General features: G+C 39.0%; 1 protein-coding gene across 3 annotated transcripts in view; it reads right to left on the bottom strand.

Annotated features, from left to right (window-relative positions):
- Nucleotides 1–20,485, bottom strand: part of kdr (kinase insert domain receptor (a type III receptor tyrosine kinase)) — a 71,054-nt gene that overhangs the window by 22,030 nt on the left and 28,539 nt on the right. For all 3 annotated transcript variants that reach the window (XM_043690775.1, XM_043690784.1, XM_043690792.1), the window contains 10 exons: nt 18,390–18,546; nt 14,357–14,489; nt 13,930–14,038; nt 11,527–11,877; nt 11,106–11,252; nt 10,092–10,223; nt 5,099–5,205; nt 4,510–4,645; nt 3,752–3,856; nt 1,953–2,066 (listed from right to left, as the gene is read on the bottom strand). In XM_043690775.1, the coding sequence (XP_043546710.1) occupies nt 1,953–2,066; nt 3,752–3,856; nt 4,510–4,645; nt 5,099–5,205; nt 10,092–10,223; nt 11,106–11,252; nt 11,527–11,877; nt 13,930–14,038; nt 14,357–14,489; nt 18,390–18,546 (1,491 nt within the window). The remainder of the gene's footprint in view (nt 1–1,952; nt 2,067–3,751; nt 3,857–4,509; nt 4,646–5,098; nt 5,206–10,091; nt 10,224–11,105; nt 11,253–11,526; nt 11,878–13,929; nt 14,039–14,356; nt 14,490–18,389; nt 18,547–20,485) is intronic.

Raw genomic sequence — 20,485 nt, 5'->3', positions numbered from 1 at the left:
GGCAAGCAGTGACTAGTGAAGTTCCACAAGAGTCAGTGTTGGGATTATTCACATTATACATTATTGATCTGGTTAAAGGAACTGGGGGCATTGTTGTTATTTTTACAGAAGACACCAAGATAGGTGGAAGGACAGCTAGTGTTGAGAAGATGGCGAAAACGCTGAAGGACTTGGGCAGGGTAGTAGAATGGGCAAAAAACTGGCAGATGGAATATAACATAGTTAAGTATGAGGTTAAGCATTTGGGTAGGAAGAATCGAAGTGTAGACTATTTTCTAAATAGGGCAAGACTTCAGAACTCTGAAGCACAAAGGGACTTGGGAGTTCTAGTTCAGGATTCTCATAAGTTTCATTTGGCAGTTAGGAAGATAAATGCAATGTTAGCATTTGTTTCAAGAGGGTTAGAATACTAAAGCAGAGATATACTGCTGAGGCTGTATAAGTCGCTGGTCAGACCACATTTGGAGTATTGTGAGCAGTTTTGGGCTTCGTATTTTAAGGAAGGATGTGCTGGACTTGGAGAGGGTCCACAGGAGTTTCAGAAGAATGATCCCAAGGATGAAGTGCATTTTATTTGAGTAGCGGTTGAGGACTCTGGGACTGTACTCGATGAAGCTTAGGATGAAGGGAGTTACTGATTAAAACTTATGGAATACTGAGAGGCCTGGTTAGAGTGGACATGCAGAAGATGCTTTCACTCGTATGAGAGACTAGAACCCAAGGGCACAAGGGCTTTTGCCCGAAACGTCGATTTTACTGCTCCTCGGATGCTGCCTGAACTGCTGTGCTCTTCCAGCACCACTAATCCAGATATCTGGTTTCCAGCATCTGCAGTCATTGTTTTTACCAAGGGCACAGCATCAGAGTGAAGGGATGAACCCTTTAAAACTGAGATGAGGAGCAATTTCTTCAATCCGAGAAGGCTGAATCTATAGAACTCTCTGCCACAGAGTGCAGTGGAAGCATATTATTGAGTGTATTTAAGACAAAGCTAGAAAGTTCTTGATTGGTAAGGAATTCAGGGGTTACAGGGAGAACGCAGCAGAATGGAGTTGAGAAACATATCAGCCATGACTGACGAGGAGAGTGGATTCTATGGGCTGAGTGGTCTAATTCTGCTCCTATGATCTTACGGTGAAATGTTCAAAACCTTTGTCATGGATAATGGTAACATTGAGGTGATTCACAGGCCCCATTAAGGAGTTAGTTGGTAGCAATTTATCCTCCTAGTTTCTGGGTTCAAGTCCGACTTTAGGGCCTGAACTCTAAAATTAAGATGGGCACTCCATCTCAAACTGATATCCCAAATATCAGCTTGGATAGATTGGAAAGATTCCATGGAACAATAAGAAGAACAAACGTGTTTTCCCTGGTGTCCTCCTGGCAAATATTTATCTCTCATTCAACCTTGCTGTTTGTAGGAGGTTGCTGTGCACATATTGGCTTCTGTGTTTTCTAGATTACAGCTGTGGCTATGCTTCAAACTGGAAAGTGTTTTCAGACGTATATAGTGATCTTGAAAAGCAGTCTTTGGTTGACTGTTCACCCAGATAGATTCAAACCATGTGGAGTTGATATCAATGTTTTGGAGAACAATGGTGAAGGAAGGTCACATCACCTTACTTACTTATTTTGTTACAATTCATGCTGAAAAAAATCTTTCTTTTTCGAAACTAAAAATTATTCAAGGAACACACAATGATGGCCAAATTAGGTGAAACACAATTTGGAATTATTTTTGGAGTTACTTTTGAATTTTGCTGGAAGTACAATGATGTATGGTAATTCATTCACTGCCGTGCAAAGATAAATTACTTGGTTAAGATCATATTGAGATGCATGATAATAAAAGTAGATATCCATGAGTTATCTGTATTGTATTCCACAGAAAAGGGTAGTAAAGAGCTGTTAGCCTGGAAGTAGCCAAAGGGAAGAGTTTGCAATGGACTCACCTCCTGCTTTTGTGCAGGCTCCAAGCAGGTTCACCACATTGAGGTGATGGCCAATATGAATAAGAATCTTCAGTTCGGACATCAGTGCTCTTCGTTCACTAGACGTTGCTCCTTCTGAAAACAGCAGTGAGATAAAGTAATGTGCTCCTAACTGTTGCAAATAAAATCATTTGAGATTATGAATGAAAATAACTTAACAAATTTTGTACTCTATTGTGAAGATCCATTTCATGTGCTGCAGTTCTGCCTTATAAGTTTATAATCTGAAGTGTACAGCTGGATGATTAAATGTGCTCATACATTAATAGACATTAGTTATTTTTTGCCAGAATTTGGTTGATAAACAGCAAAATGAATGTAGCACAACCCTAAACCTAACCCTAGGTGAAGATTCGAGCCCATACTGCAGGAAATCACCACATTTAAAGATCTAAGCAAAGTAAAAAATCATCAATCATGTACATGGTACATTTTCTGCCATTCCTTTTTGTGACTGATTTACAATTGTGTCCCGTAATATATTTGTTTGCAGACAAACACCAATTATCTGAACTGTTTATGGGAAATGCTATTTGAACCAGATTTCCAACTCAGACAATTAACCTAAAAGATAAGCATGCTGCAAAAATGTAAAGTTACATCAAGACTCAGCCATATCTCCACTGAATCTCATTCTGAGTTCCCTCGCAGTCAACATTTAAAGTAGTTATTGGAGGAGAAAGTTTCTGATAGCTTTTTAGAAAGTAGGAAAATGGGATCAGAAGTAAAGACCTGTCTCTGAAAGGTACCTTTGTGAAGGGAAAGGGGCATAATTTTGAAAGTATACTATCTTGAAGACATATCTTCAACATTATTGTCAACTTATATTCTCCTAATTAACAATTTCCTTACAGAATTTGAGCCGTTCTTCTGATTGTTTTGCTTTGAGAGATTTTAGAATACTCTTGACGCAGAGATTTACGAAATGTACTGTAAATGAAGGTCAGCTGGAACCTTAACATTTCAGTGGCAGAAAATCCTACAAAGTCTAATGGACTCTTTTCCCAGATACTATGCACATTATAGCTGCACAAAGACCATGGATCAGTTTTAACAAGATGCTACAGTTCCCTGCTCATGACTAGCACAGGTCCAGTACAGCAACATCTTTGCCACAGTCATTTAATAACTCATTAATAAATTGAAGGGGGAACCTCCACCCCTCAGGTTCAGGAAGATCCAGCCCCACACCCCCCCACCTCCCCCACCCCGAGAATCGCCAGTCAAACAAATCCACTGGGGCATTACGGGCAGTGCCAGCATGGCCCCAAGATTGCAAGACATTTAGCATGGTCTTGACGAGGCGAGTGGAAAGGGAATTTTGAACAACGTAGGGCAGAGAAGGATAGATGCTCAGAATAAAATCCATCAGAGGGGACTTAGGAATGAGGAGCTCAAGAAAGAGTAAAGTCTACAGGGTTAAACCTGACATGCTACAGACCGGGCACAGGCTTCTCCCATTGCCCTTCAAATCTGAATGTGGACAGCATTAAACACCAGCATAAGGGCCTCAATCAGCTCCAAGTGTGTGACCCTTTTGATACCTCCCAATCTCATATTGGGCAGCAAGGCTAGATAGACAGATGGCACACCGGTGGGTGGTGGCATGCCACTTTATTTTACATTCTCACCTGCCATTTTTCAAATAATGAGAATTATAATAAATAAATTGATTGTTCTTGGTTTGGAAAAACTGCCTTCAGAAGTTGAGCAAACGTAGACTGACAATTTTAAACAAAATCTTTCCAGCTTTCATTTACCTTTCAACATCTTGACAGCAACAGTTCTGCAAGTAGAGGCTTTTTCAATATTAAATGCAGCTGCTTCAACCACTTTGCCAAAAGCTCCACAACCCAAAGGTTTGCCTGATTAAAGAAATAAAAGGACCTTTCAATCATGAGAATTATATGAACTAATAAATCAGCTGCTTTGAAAATTCTTGGCAAATTCCACACTATGGGGAATACAAATTGGGGCCTTTTCAGACAATAGTATGCAACATTCAAGGGAAAAGGTTTTACCGAAGAAAACTCAATAACTCTGGTGTTAGTAATGAAGCTGTGGCTTACCAAGGAACAGGTCAATATTACTGTCAAAACGTATTTACAAAAATGTAATATATTTTCTCTGCAAGCCAAATGGCTTTTTTTTCTGCACTGTAGACATCTATGGCTAATGACTACTGCAGGGGCATGTTCTTCTGTAAAGAACAGATTTTCATAGGTTTTGTTTACTGCAGTCTTACTAATCAAATTTTCAGAGGGAGAAACAAGTAAACATGCACAGCATAATAATAACTGGCTTTATCCCAATCTTCTGATCTATAACTCTCAGTCAAGGATGGTAAAATCCTTCACAAAGCTTGCAGACAAAAGGATGTAGACTTACTAACAGAACAAAAAATATTTCAGTACCATCAAATGTAACAATTGTATAAATGTATGGTCAATTGAGAGATTGTGTGTGCAGGTGAAGGAATACATATGGCCTTCATAAGGATTGGAGTGTAGAATCTCACCTAATTTAAGTCTATCCCTGGGAAACTCCCATTTACTGGCATCATATGACAGTCTTTTACACTGTTCATCCATAGACATTTCATCTGGGTCCATGATGATTGACAAGTAGCCAGCCTTCAGTTCTGCATCACTGGGCTGGAAAAGAGTGACAAGTCAAGTTACTTTAACTGCCAGCCTTGTGTTCACAGAATGGTTCTGCTCACTTTATTGACTGTTGAGAAAGGACACAGAGCAGTCAATGATCCAGAATTAAATGTTGCCAAACAAACAAAAGCATCCAGCACACCAGCTGAATTGAACATGCTTGCCTAACTTGCAATTACTTCACATTTCATTGTAATACACAAGGGCCATCCTAAGCATGCTGCATTGAGGTATGAGGCTTTTTCTCGCCCATGAATAGAAATTCTAATTAACACACATTAGTCAATCCTTCATTGAATCATGCAGCTGCATTAAGGAAAGGAAGAAAAAAATGCACGTGTTGTTTTAAACACAAAGGAAAGATCCACATAAAAAGGCTACAGTCAGTTTTCATTTGTCAGTCAATGTATGTTCCCATGGGACAATAGTGAAATGTTTTATTACCCGTTTTACTGTTCGCAAGATGATTATTAGAAGCAACCAAAAGAACAAGGCAATCACACCAGTGCCAACGAGGATGATCAATTCAAGGTTTGCCTTATCTTCAAATCCTAAAATAGAAGAAAAAAATCCTTTCAGTTTTGTGGAGCTACATGTTATCATAGACAGGAATTTATAAAGCACTAGATACATGCACAGATCAAGCTTTACATCGATACCAAAACAGTTGGAAAAAAGAGTGGGCAAGATGAGTTTTTAATAACAATTTACATTAAGTTAAAAACGAAATTTCACAATATACCTCAGTATTCACATGATTTCAGAAATATATATCCTACTCTGTACGACAAAAAAAAGCAATGCCTATGTATTGCTGAAAAAAAGATAAAGTTTGTCAAATCTTTTCACCTTGTGCTCATCAGGAAATTTTGTAAGAATAACAAAGTTTACGGAAAACAAGATATACTATACAAGAGGAGACTGCTGATTGGTTGGTAAGTAGACTCTAATCTTGAAGAGGTATTACCACAGACAGTGTACCTAATTAATGATCACTGACAATGCAGTGCCAAGCTTTGTTTAAACTTTATTCAGGCAGGTTGGCTGTAAATGATGATGATGCCCTAATAAATGAACCAACTATTTTGTTGAGTCGAGTTAGACATAATATCTTTACATGTTGTTTCTGTCCAGAAATGAGCAAGGCTCTGTAGACTCCAATAGACACAAGTGGAAACTATCCATAACCATATGACCACAAGACAAGGGAGTAGAATTAGGCCATTCAGCCCATTATGTTTGCTCCATCATTCCATCATGGCTGATATGTTTTTCAACTCCATTCTCCTTTCTTCTCACAGTAACCTTTGATCCCCTCACCAATCAAGAGCCCAACTATCTCGGTCCTAAATGTACTCAAACCCTTGGCCTCAATAGCCTTCTGCACTAATAGCTTCCACAGATTAACCATCCTTGAAAGAAATTCCTCCTCATCCAAGTTCTAAAAGGTCATCCCTTCACTGTGTATTCTCAGGTCCGAGCCTCTTCTACTAGCAGCAGAAACATCTTCACCACATCTACCCTATCCACACCTCTGAATATTCTGTAAGTTTCAATCAGAATCCCACTCATACTCCATTGGGTACAGACACAGATCATTCTTGTAAACATCCTCTGGACCTCCTCCAATGCCACCTCATGCTTCCCCAGATATGGGGCCCAAAACTGCTCACAATATTCCAAATGCAGTCAGACCACAGCTTTACACAGCCTTAGCAGTGCATTGTTGCTTTTGTATTATAGCCCTCTGAAAATGAATGATAACTTTGCATTTGCCTTCCTAACTGCCAAATGAAACTTAAGAGAATCCCAAACTAGGACTCCCAAGTCCATTTGTGCTTAAGATTTCCGAACCCTTTCCCCATTTAGAAAATAGTCTACAACAATGATGTGTAGGTTAGGTAGAATGGCCATGCTAAATTGCCCATAATGTCAAGGGATAACAGGCTAGGTGGATTAGCCATGGGCAATGCAGCTTTATAGAAATAGGGTAAAGGATGGGTCTGCGTGGGATACTCTTTGGAGGGTCAGTGTGGGCTCGACGAGAGAATGGCTTGCTTCCACACTGTAAGATTTCTATGATTCTATTATTCCTACCAAAATGCATAACGTCACTCTTTCCCACAAAGTAGTGCATCAGCCACTTCTTTGCCCACTCTTCTAGCCTGTCCAAATCCTTCTGTACTGACCCTTCTTTCTCAACATTACTTGTCCCTCCACCTATCTTTGTGTCATTTGCAAACTTAGCAACACTGCCCTCAGTTCCCTTGTCCAGGTTGTCAATGTATAACGTGAATAGTTGTGGTTCCAACACTAGCCCCTGTGGAACTCCACTTAATAACGGACTCAGAATTCCTACCAATAACTTGGAGTGCAGGTTCATAATTCCTTGAAAGTGGAGTTGCAGATAGTGGAGGCAACATTTGGTATGCTTTCCAATATTGAGCAGAGCATTGAGTATAGGAGTTGGGAGGGCATGTTGTGGCTGCACAGGACATTGGTTAGGCCACTTCTGGAATACAGTGTACAATTCTGGTCTCCCTCCCAGGGAAGGATGTCATGAAACTTGAAAGGTTTCAGAAAAGACTACAAGGATGTTGCCAGGATTGATTCGGAGATGCTGGTGTTGGACTGGGGTGTACAAAGTTAAAAATCACACAACACCAGGTTATAGTCCAACAGGTTTAATTGGAAGCACACTAGCTTTCGGAGCACCGCTCCTTCATTAGGTGATTGTGAAGGTTTGAGCTATAGGGAAAGGCTGAATAAACTGGGGCTGTTTTCCCTGAGCATCGGAGGCTGAGGGGTGACCTTGCAGAGGTTTATAAAATTATGAGGGTCATGGATAGGGTAAATAGACAAGATCTTTTCCCTGGGGTGGGAGAGTTCAGAGCTAGAGGACATAGGGTGAGAGGGGAAACATTTAAAAGGAACCTAAGGGACAACTTTTTCACACAGAGGTTAATATGTGTATGGAATGAGCTGCCAGAAGAAGTGGAGGCGTGGACAATTACAGCATTTAATAGGCAGCTGGATGGGTAAATGAATAGGAAGGGTTTAGAGAGATATGGGCCAAGTGCTGGCAAATGGGACTAGATTCATTTGGGATATCTGGTCGACGTGGATGCGTTGGACCGAAGTATCTGTTCCCATGCTGTACATCTCTATGACTCTATGACTCTAACTGAGATCAGGCTAACCAGACTATAGTTTCCTATCTTTTGTCTCCCTTTCTTCTTAAACAGCGGTGTTACATTAGCCATTTTCCAGTCCTCTGGGACTACCCTAACTCTAGTGATTCCTGACAGGACACCAACAATGCTTCCACAATCTCCTCAACTACCTCCTTCAGAACTCTGGGGTATAGTTAATCTGGTCTGGGTGATTTATCCACTTTTGAGACCTTTCAGCTTCCTTTTCCTTAGTAATGTCCATTACATGTACATGTCCCCTGATTCTTAAAGTTCTGGTATGCTGCTGGTGTCTTCCAGTGGTGAAAACTGTTGCAAAATGCTCACATCCAGATAGTAGGGTGACACAAGAGGCCAGAGTCCAACCACTGGGCTGCTTTAATGGCACCCTGATCTGAGCACCCCTCACTGGCTAAAATGTCTTGGAGGAACCGGGTCATGGGACATTAATAGGTTGGAGGAGAGATTTTCACCTGTCAGGAACTTAAATCCAGTCCTAGATATACAAGAGACCTAGAAGCAACTTTTTCACGCAGAGGGTGGTATGTGTATGGAATGAGCTGCCAGAGGAAGTGGTGGAGGCTAGTGTGATTGCAGCATTTAAAAGGCATCTACATGGGTATATGAGTAGGAAGGGTTTGAAGGGATATGGGCCAGATGCTGGCAGGTGGGACTAGATTGGGTTGGGATATCTGGTCAGCATGGACAAGTTGGACCGAAGAGTCTGTTTCCATGCTGTATATCTCTATGAATGATAATAATCGAAGCAGTGCTCATGTCAGACAGGCCTACCAGAGAACATCACTGGAAGTGAACACCAAGATAAAAAGGGGGATTTAGCTAGGATCTGACTTGCTTGCCCACTTTTGAGAGATCAGGCAAGGATAAAGGAGAAAGTGTGATTTATGAGTGTGGGGGTGTGGGTAGGAAGTGCCATCAATGGGCACAGGAAAGATACAGGAAAAAGGAAATACCTGATACCACCAGATCATGCAACTATAGCTACCAGGCTTGGATTTCCACGGCCATGGATACAATAGCGACAAGAGTAGGATGAACCCAGTGGCAAAAACTGGACTAGTTAAGTTCTTTAAAAAAATGATTGGATGAGTGGCCCGACATCTCCCCTTGCTCCTCCAGTTGGAGCTTTAGTGCACTTCAAGTCAATGTAAATCATCACTGATAAGTACTAAAACATAATTCACAGTATAGGTTGATAAGCTAATTAATATAAATGAGCAACTCACTGAATTATAATAAAAACAAGAAATGCTGGAATAACATAGCAAGTCTATTACCATCTGAAAAATGAAAAGACTAGTTAACATTTCATCAGAATGGATATTTACCCAATTTATAATTCTTACATTTTCTGTCTTGGTGATGAAAGACTTGATGCATATTTCCAGCAATTTCTGCTTTCATTCAAGATTGCAATAATTTTTTTTTAAACATCCTGACACAAATGAACTCAGTATGTTCTTCACACATAGTCAATAATTAAAATAATCAGACTAAGGTAGAAAATTTAGGGAGCAATTATTTAGCTTCAATTCACCATTGGATTCAGTCAACACTTTAACTCCATACTGTCACCAGTTAACTTATTTATTGTCAGAATTTAAGTTATCAATGAACACAGTTATACAATTTAGTTGGTAGCTATGCACAATTGTTGTTTTCTGTATAAAGCACAAATGAAATAGTGTTACTTCATGGGTTCAAGTCCTACCTATTCCAAAGGTATGTTATAACATCTCGAAACGAGTTTATTAAAAATATCTACAACTAAAATAATGTCTTCTCCTTGTTGTGTAGATATTAACAGTAACAGATTTGTACATTAGTAAGATTATGGTATGAAGAATAAGGACCAAGATTTAGATAGAAAGGCTTTATTATTTTAAGAAACGGTTTTAGTAATTAGTTAATGTAAAAATACCCTTTATTTCCACACAACAAAAATAAGTACAGCCCAGCATTTGATAGTTAATAGAAAGAATTGTTCTGTGCTAGCAAACAAAATGCAAATCCATGTATATTTATTATTTCGAGTACACGACTATATTTGTCAGTAAATAATTATAAAATGATTACAAAACAACTTGTGCCATAATAACCTTATATCATGAGCAAACAATAAGAATACTTTCTCTTTACTGACCACAACTATCACATTTCATTTTAAAACTACCCAATTGTTATTCAGACTGAAAATCATTTTGGTTTTGTCTTGGCTTCCCAACCTTTCACAGCAATCAGGGCAGAAGTCTCCGCACAGCCCTGTATGTTACAAGCCTCACACTTGTATCTTCCTTCATCTTCCTTCTTTAATCTCTGGATGGTCAAGGTCCTGTTCAGCTCATTTAGAACAATGCCTGGCAGGACACAGACAGACACACCATGTTAGATCAATGGATCACCATTTCCTGCAGCAGTCGCAATATGGCAATTCATTACACGAACAAAAATGAAAAGAAACAATGAATAATAAGGTGATTTTAAAAAGTAATAGTGCCAAACATCATTTTGATATAATGTTCATTATTTCTTGTATAATATTTTAAAACACCTATAAACTTGAATTGGCTTTCTTTGTATACTGTGAAGCAATAAGTAATATTTATTACATTAAATCTGCATCAGTTTTACTTTTTTATTCTCTTCTTCCCTCCCCTTCACTTCTGAGCATAATATTCAGTACATCTGCACAAGGATACCCATCATCCAGTAATACCAATGGAATAAATATTCTTGTTGCTCTGACAGTGAGCTTGCTATTTGATTGCAGGAGCATTGGCAGTGCTGAGTTCCTCCCTTACCTATATTATGCACTTTTTCTTACTGGGAACCAATGGCTGATTAAAACAGGCATTTTGAGTTTTTTTATGTTAGGAAGAATGTGAATTAATCAGATATTCCTTAAAGGCACTGATGAAAGGAAAGTAGAACAGGCTTGAGGGGCTGAATAGCCTACTTCTGTTCCTAAGTAATCTAGGCAGCATTGGGGTAATTTTGACTTTGGATATAATTTTAAATGGATGCTGCATACCTCAATAAGTGGAAATGAAAACCAGGAAAAAATGGATAACAGAGCTGGTACAGTTTCATCTACTTTAACACCATCACCCAAGATCAAAATTACTCCTAAAAATTGCCATGGTGCTTTATAAGATGAGTTAAATAAACCTGAATGTTGGCACTGTTACTTAGGTATGCTTCAATATAGGTTTTATTCAGGGTAATTTTAATCTCCCTACCTGACATTTCCAGAAGCTGCTTGTTATTTTTGTACCATATAATATGTGGGCTCGGTGCGCCGACCACATCACATTTCATCTCTATGGACGAACTCATATTCACCGTTTGGTCTGTTAGATTCTGAAGCACCAATGGAATCTGTTGAGCTGCAATGAAGATCAACAGAAACTTTACTTAGTCAATATCTTTCTGGGTTGTCAAACATTTTTAGAACTGTGAATTGATTGCACTGTATGAATAGAATTGAAAATCAAAAAGGGGCAGATCACCACTTTCTTACACAACACCTGAAATTTGTTTCTGCCCAATATTACCATTTACTATTAAATGGAAAAGCTGACACTGCCAGTATTTATTACTCTCATAAGCAGAAATATTCACCAAAAAGTAGTAGCACAATGTGGATCCATGTTTTCTCACCTTCGACAGAAACAGTCCTCATTATACAGTGCTTTTCACCAGTCTTTTTATTCTGGGCTTCACAAAGATAGACTCCTTGATCATGAAGGGATACATTGCCAAAGCTGAGTTCAATGGTAATATTTTCAGTCTTGGGATCAGAAACCATCCTCCAGGTCATTGGTTGTGCATCACGTTGGAGATCTTCACATGGGAGGATGGCAAGGTTGCCACGGCAGCTTTGGAGAATTTTAGAATGGACCTTGTACCATTTTAGGTTCTCATATGTAAATTTGTCTGCTTTGCACTGAAGAGTTACATTATCCTTTTCAATGGGGCGATCAGTAGGCAGCAAATTAATTTCAAGTCCCTCTGAAAAATCAATATTATAGTCTAATCAATTGTTTCTTCTCTATGAAGCTGCTATACAATGCCTACCAAAATAATGTTAAAGGTACCAAAATTTGCAAAGACTCTTCGAGTTCTGGTAATAATCTTATCTTTTTCTGAGGAAAGCACTAATAGTTTGTCTTTTAAAAGGCAGTTAATGTTGATAAGCATAAGGCACTTAAAATGTATATTAATGTTGAACTATTAAACAAATTTGCATCTGAATTATAAAAATATTTCCCTTATTTAGAATCAGTCATTCATTTAATTTGTTTCGATCAAATGAAGTGCCCAGTGTTAAAAAGGTTTAATTTGAAAAGCTTTTGTTCGGCTTGGTTAGTCTAGCCAAATATTACAGCTGGCGGAGTAGTAAATATACAAAACCATAGCCAAGGAATGAAAACATATTTTACACCTGGGTCTTCAAATAATAAAAGGCACTCATATTTGATCTTTTTAATTATTGTTCAATATTTCTTAGGAAAATTAGCAAAATGAAACCTGCTTCTCACTATTTGTATTCAGTTGTAACCATTGTTTCTCAACATTTTATAAATACAAGAGTCATAAACATATTGTCTACTAATCTAATCAGTGGTGTATAAACAGACTTGACCATATATTTGTCTGCTAAAACAAGAATGATAATTTATCAGATTAAAACAAACTTTAGTAAAATGCCATTGTCTCTTCAGTAAGAAGTGATTTCCGTGGTTTAATAAGGTCACATGAAATTGTTTTCTATGCAGGAAATAAAATTTCCCAAACAGTCCACACACTGAGACTCAAAAATAATTAATTTGTTAGTCAGAATTTTGTAAGAAGTGACTAACACTTGAACTTAATCACAGGTTACAAAATAAATTTAAAAGAGTATCTATCTACTTTGAAGACGTCAGACTTTAAATTTCAAGTTACTTAAGAGGATCATGGTACTATCATAGGATGTGATGTTTCACTGGATCAACAGGAGTTCCACATTGCTAATAATTAAGGACAATCAATACTTGCATCAAGCTGTCTCTGGTAATGTGAATAATGTCTGCAGTTTGTCTATGCTGATCTAATGAGGCTAACAGGCCAATATACTGTAATCCTGACACAAGCCTCATTAGGCATGTGCACTGCATCTGGATTGCATTCTAATTTGAAATGCAATTCCAATTTCCTGGCCACTGTTTTCAGTGGAAGTGGATGAGTAGATTATAGCTATAAATTTCTGCTCACCTGCAACCTATTCCTATGTCCCTGACTATAATTGGAAAAGTGATAGATTTCCTTCAATTGCCATTGCATATACAACTTTACATAACAGTAACAAGAGGGAGGTAAGATCAAGTGCTCCACAAGTCTATTTTTAGTAAATACATTTTTTTTTGAAAGAGTTAAGATATTTTTAAAACAGCAACTTGAGTTATGTATTCTCCATTAAGTACAAAGCACAAAACAAGCTTATTTTTAAGTTAATAAAGAGAAAATAGTTTCCATCTTGCTATCAAGACCACTTCATACTACTGGCAACCACTTACACCCTAGAGTTTTCAAAATCTTTCAAGATTGGAAATGTTGATCTTTTAGCATTTTGTTAAAGCTTTAAAGTCAATTTTAGGGATTAACACTCCAATGCAGATTTTCAGATGCAGTAATCAGTGGAACCTATGCGATCTTCCATCTATTAACTGTTACAGATAAATATGAGAGAAGACCACTGCCTACAATGACTGAAACTGTCAGGTCAGGACAGCTGTTCCATAAAATCTGCCTTTTCATTATTTGCCTTTGTTAATGTGAGCTTGACTGCATATAAATAATCCATTCACAATTTGAGTTGTCTGTTATAAAGTTATTTGCAACATTGAGCTTACTTAGTGTATGAGGATTGCCTCAATTTTTAAACAATTGCTTTTCCAGGAGCCATGACAGCTGTTCGGTATATCAATATATATGTTTGTAATCATTTAGTTCTCAAATCTCAAAGTGCAAGTCTGAGTCCTTCAGGCTTTCTCTTAATAAGATGTTGCAGCATTTACTCACTGGTTACATGAAAGAAGATAACCCTCTCATCTCGTCCCACTTTGTTAAAAGCCCGACATCTGTACATAGCACAGACATTTGCTGCCTGAATCACAAGTGTGCTGACCACCTAGAAAGGACATTCAGAAAGCAGGACCACATAAGTAATGCACAGGGATGAGTTCAGATATCAGTATTCATTCTGACCAAAGGAGTGTATGTAGAAAGAGACACTTATAAGCAATTAATTAAAATATAAAATTCTAAAGATTAGTACAGTCTCACAAAGAATAATTAATTCTAGCTAAATAATGGATTTCACTATTCAGCTTTTAAGTCTGAATAAATGTCTGAGTAAATATTGCCTTTTAGTTTATATACTTATTAATTTAATGGCATTTAAAATTGAGTGTGTTTGTTTAGCTATATTTGTTAACAGTTGATTCACCTTGTGCTTCCCTTCAAGAAAAATGGTCCGAGGCTCTGTCCTCTCGATCTTGTTGCTGCCATCATTGTCTGCAACGTTCCTCCAGTTTTTATTTTCATGCAACTGAGAGGGGTTTCTCAATTCTCTTTGAGAACTGTTAAAAATAAATTAGCATCAGTGCATTGTCATTAAATTAATAAAATGTAGGTGGTTCTAGCAAATAATGAGTGTGGTCTCCTTTTTCCTCGGTGATCAAAATAAATTTTCGGTATGGAGTATGTGTATCAGTGAAGTCCTCATCTCTATCCTGAGTCTGCACTTTTAACAGATCTGATATATAAGCAATGCTAGTTTATAACCAGCTGCAATATCCCTGCAGGATTATCAGTATGGACTTCTTGTTAGCTCTGTCAATGTAGAAGTGGTCAAGATTGGAATTAACTATGATACTCTCTTCATTCAAACAGTTGAACAGTTGTTGGCACTCACTCTGACCTCACTATGTAAAAAGTGTTATCCAACTAAACTAAGTTCTTAGAAAAATAGGAAAGCGTTTCATGTTGAACAAGTTAATAAAAGTGTACTTTCGCTAATATAATCAGCAAGTGTTTGAAAATATCTGTCTTATATTGAACTACTTAGAATGTTGACTTCAATATGACATTAATGACGATTACCATTCTTGTGTAAATATATAAATGTAATCATTCACAAAACAAACACTGCAGTCTTCTTATCTAAATGCAAAGCATTATTGGGTCACCCACAAAGTTTCATTATTTCAATGAAAACGAAAACCATTTCTTATCACACTCTTGCCAAATCAAAACAAAAATCATTGAAATCAATTAACCTTTAAAATATATATATGTAATTTATTTCTATATATATATATATATAAAAACATAAATATATATATAAATAACATATACAGAAATAAATTTCAAAATATTATTCAAACTCCTTCAATGATTTCCAATTACAATACATACAGACAGAAATACCTATTTTTGGAAGAATGGCTTTGATAAATGAAGTTTGGTGCCAGAGATAATTCAACTTCTGAGGAAGATAAGGAGACAGAGAAACCTCTGCAGTCCTCAATAAAATTCTTGCATCCGTGATTGAAAAAGGAAAACAATGGGGGTGGTAGAGGAAAGAGCAAGTGGAAGTTAGTAGCCAAACAAACAACAGGAAAGCAGATTGCCCAGGATTGTCATGCAGGAAGTCTACCGGACCTTCTGCTGAGCCAAGATAAGAGAAGCCTCTTGGGTCCTAGTGTGAGAGGTTATAACTCATTGTAAATATCAATCAATATACTTCCTCTGAAATAAATGAATCTTGTATAGGCACATCGAAACAGATCTTTTAGGAGTTCAGTTGCTGCAGAGCATAAGTCTTTTTACAACTCTGTAGCTATTGAAAGACTGTGTCAAGTCACATGAAGTACTACAGGACTTGCAGAACTAGGCACTCAGATTTCAAAACAAACAAGAGGAAAAAACATACTTGACATCATCCTGACCAATCTGCTGGCTGCAGATGCATCTGTCCATGACAGCATCAGTCAGAGTGACCACCGCACAGTCCTTGTGGAGATGAAGTCCCACCATCATATTGAGAATAATCTCCACGTGTCGCCTGTCACCATTACTATGCTAAATGGGACAGACTTTAAACAGGTCTTGCAAGACTGTGTATCTATGAGGTGCTGTAGGTCATCAATAGCAGCAGAATTATACTCCAGCACAATCTGTAACCTCATGGCTTGGCAAATCCCCCACTCAACCATTACCATCAAGCCAGGGGATCAACCCTGGTTTAATGGAGACTGCAGAAGGGAACAGAATCAGGCAGACCTAAAAATGCAGTGTCAACCTGGTGAAGCTATCAACAGAATAACATGTGTGATAAACAGTATAAGCAGCAAGTGGTAGAAAGAGCCAAGGTGAGACCGCAATCAAAGGACCAGGTCTGATCTTTGCAATTCTAACACATTCAGTCATGAATGATGGTGATCAATTAAACACTTACTGGAGGAAGAGGTGCCACGAATATCCCCATCCTCAATGACAAGCCCAGCACATCAGTGCAAAAGATAAGGCTGAAGCATTCGCAACAATCTTCAGCCAGAAGTTCCAATTGAGTGATCCATCTTGGTCTCCTCCAGTGATCCCCAGCATTACAGATACAAGCCATTTAGATTCACTCCACATGATATCACAAAATAGTTGGAGGCACTGGATACCGCAAAGGCTATGGGTCCTGACAATATTCTGGCAATAGTACTGAAGACTTGGACTCCAGAACTTGCTGCTCACCTACCTGTTCCAGTACAGTTACAGCACTGGCATCTATTTAACAATGTGGAAAATTCCAGAAATTATGTCCTATACACAAAAAGCAGGACAAATCCAACCTGGCCAACTATCGTGCCATCAGTCTATTCTCGATCAGCAGTACAGTGATGAAAGGTGTCATCAACGGTGCTATTAATCAGCACCTGCTCAGCAATAACCTGCTCAGTGACGCCCAGTTTGGGTTCTGCCAGGGCCACTCAGCTCCTGACCTCATTACAGCCTTGGTTCAAACATGGACAAAACAGCTGAATTCTAGAGGTGTGGTGACAGCAAGGATATATTTGAATGACTACGACATTAAGTAGACTGAAATCAATGGGTTTCAGGGGCAAACTCTCCACTGTTGGAGTTATACCTGACACATAAGAATATAGTTGTGGTTGTTGGAGGTCAGTCATCTCAGCTCCAGGACACCTCTGCAGGAGTTCCTCAGGGTGGTCTCCTCAGCCCAACTGTCTTCAGCTGCTTTATCAATGACCTTCCCTCCATAATAAGGTCAGCTGTAAGGATGTTTGTCGATGATCGCACAATGTTCAGCACCATTCGTGATTCCTCAGACACTGAAGGAGTCTTTGTTCAAATGCAGCAAGGTCTGGACAGTATCCAGGCTTGGGCTGACAAGTGGCAAGTAACATTTGGACTATACAAATGCAAGTCAATGATCATTGGCAATAAGAGACAATCTAAGCACTGTCCGTTTGACATTCAATACTGTTACCATTACTGAATCCCCCAAACCCTGTGGGAATTACCATTGACCAGAAACTCAGCTGGACTCACCATTTAAACACAATAGCTACAGGAGCACATCAGAGGTTAGGAATGCTGCCGTGAGTAGCTCCCTAAAGCCTATCCACCATCTACAAGGCAAAGTCAAGAGTGTGATGGAATTCTCCCCACTTGCCTGGATGAGTGCAGTCCCAACAACACTCAAAACAATTTGACACCACTCAGGACAAAGCAGCCAGCTTGATTAGCACCACATCCACAAGCATTCACTCCCTCCACCATCGACACTCGGTAGCAGCTATGTGTATTATCTACAAGATGCACTGCAGAAATTGGCCAAAGATCCTTAGACAGCACCTTGCAAACCCATGACCACTTCCATCTAGAAGGACAAGGGCAGCAGATACATGGGAATGCCACCAGCTTCAATTTTCCCCTCCAAGCCACTCACCACCCTGACTTGGAAATAGATCACCATTCCTTCACTGTTTCTGGATCAAAGATCCTGGAATTCCTTTGTAAGTGTACCTATGGGACTATCTACAGCACATGGACTATAATGGTTGAAGAAGGCAGATCTCTAACACCTTCTCAAGGGCAACCAGGATTGGCAATAAATGCTGGCCTGTCAGCGATGCCCACATCACATGAGTGAATAAAAAATATTAGACTTTATTTCATCTGTAAGTCTTTTGAACCTGTACCTTATTTATTGTCCTATTATATTGCTTAAGATACATATGTATTGCACTTTAATTTTCACTTTAGAAAACTTTTTTTTTATTTTACAAAGAATGTGTGCCATGGCCGCAGAAGTTGATACATGGAAAATCAGCGATCTCCACTGACCAGTCTTGAAACACACAATAAATCAAGAGTCAGGTATTTACGTCTTCAAATATGTATGTTTTCAATCTTAATAACTGAATCTAATTTTTAATGATATAGTATTATTGGTTACTTACTGGTGGAGGAAGCTACAGTTCTCTACTGGTTGCCATTCCCAGATAATCCTGTCCGGAGAAGGAATGCCATAGACCGTGCAAGTCAGAGTCTGTCTGCTTCCATAGCTATAGAAGTCATTATATGTAGCCACAGCTTTTTCATGAATCTTTGGAGGAACTGCAAAATCAGTATTAAAATCGCATTTTAAGAAATTACTTGATTTTGTGAATAAATATTCAACATGCTGAATACAGCGGGCTATTGGGTGCGGTCCTGGAAAAGCAACCCAAGCGTTCTGACTGCAAATTCCCCCACAGTAACTTATGAAGTTGAATTCAATAAATATTGAAATATTTGATCTAGCACCAAAAGAAAGTGCAAACTCTTAAATTGCCGTAAACACCCAAAATGTTCACTAATGTGTTTTGGGGAAAGGACCCCGCCATCTCTAACTGCTTTGTTCTCCACATGAGTCCAATCTTACCAAACACTGTCTATTTTTAATGTCCCCTGGCCAACTAAGGATCAGCAATGAATATGGTCTCCCAAGTGTTATTTGAAATAAAAATTCCGAAAAGAGTTTAAGTGAACCCATTTAAAAGAGAGAATTTTTAAAGAATGCAGAATTTTTTAATACACTCAGAAATCCTATCAAAATAAATCAAGGGGATGGAATGAGAAAGTGGTCAGCCGCCTGTGATGCACATCATTCAATTTCCTTTCAGGGATTTCAGTGGAAGGCAGAGTGACAGATTGTGGAAAGGGTGGCCAAACTGTCATCACCCTTGGGTCTCAGTCAAAGTTGAACTTCATCAACAATAAGTTTTGAATTAATTTGGAAAATAGAAATATATACAGGAGTTTTATATATTACACACACATATTATAGCGAGAGAGAGAGAGCGAAGAGAGAGTGATGTATGAAAAATATAAATGGAAGAGAGGAGTGGGTGAGGTCAAGATCCCGTGACAGTTTAAACAGAGAAACCTAAAATATAGGAGCCAGAGCAGGGCATTCGGTCCTTCAAGCCTGCCCTGCCATTCAATATGATCATGGCTGATCAACTCAGTAGCCAGTGCCCACTGCCTCTCTATACCCTTTAATCCATTTAGCCCTAAAAACTATATCTAAATCCTCTTGAAAAGACTCAATGTTTTGGCCTCAATCACTTTCTGTGTCAACACTCTTTGGGTGAAGAAGTTTCTGTTCATCTCAATGGAATCAGCATCACTGAGAGGAGGGGATGATGTGAGGATACTGTGTAAGGCAATCAGATCCTGTCGGGTTGTTCCCTGAGCAGACTGTCAAAGTCATTTGGCAGAATATCTCATCACCAGAGCTTTCCAACAAGCATCAAGACATCACTTGGCTGATGGTGAGAAGGGTACTACCTGTGAAATCTTTCATTTGCACCCAGACTCTCTGTGCATTGCACGCTGCCAGTGAAGCCACTGCAGAGGGTTAGAGACTGTCACACATCTTCTTCTGGAATGTGCCTTTGCAAAGGAAGTCTGGAGAAAGATGCAGTGGTTTTGGTCAAGGTTCGTCCCAAGCAGCTACATGTTGCAGGACTCTATGCTCTATGGGCTGTTCCTTGGGATGCACACAGAGACAAACTTTGGCTGCACCTGTATTAACTTGATGAAGATGCTCTTTGGTCTGCCCGAAACTTGTTGGTCTTCCACAGCAAAGAGTTGACCTTGACAGAGTGTTGCAGACCGGCACATTCCAAGGTCCAGGACTACGTGCTGAAGGACGCACTAAAGCATGGGCAGTGGTCGCCAAGGTACAGTGGGGAAAGACTACTGTCTGAGTTCTTTCTGCCAAATTACACTGGAGGTCCATTCAGTTATAGAGTCATAGAGATGTACAGCATGGAAACAGACCCTTCGGTCCAACCCATCCATGCCGACCAGATATCCCAACCCAATCTAGTCACACCCTGCCAGCACCCGGCCCATATCCCTCCAAACCCTTCCTATTCATATACCCATCCAGATGCCTCTTAAATGTTGCAATTGTACCAACCTCCACCACTTCCTCTGGCAGCTCATTGCATACACGCACCACCCTCTGCGTGAAAACGTTCTCCCTTAGGTCTCTTTTATATCTTTC

Source organism: Chiloscyllium plagiosum, chromosome 1, assembly GCF_004010195.1.
Source record: "Chiloscyllium plagiosum isolate BGI_BamShark_2017 chromosome 1, ASM401019v2, whole genome shotgun sequence".
In the NCBI taxonomy this organism is placed as follows: Eukaryota; Metazoa; Chordata; class Chondrichthyes; order Orectolobiformes; family Hemiscylliidae; genus Chiloscyllium; species Chiloscyllium plagiosum.
This window is presented reverse-complemented; position numbering and strand designations above follow the sequence as displayed.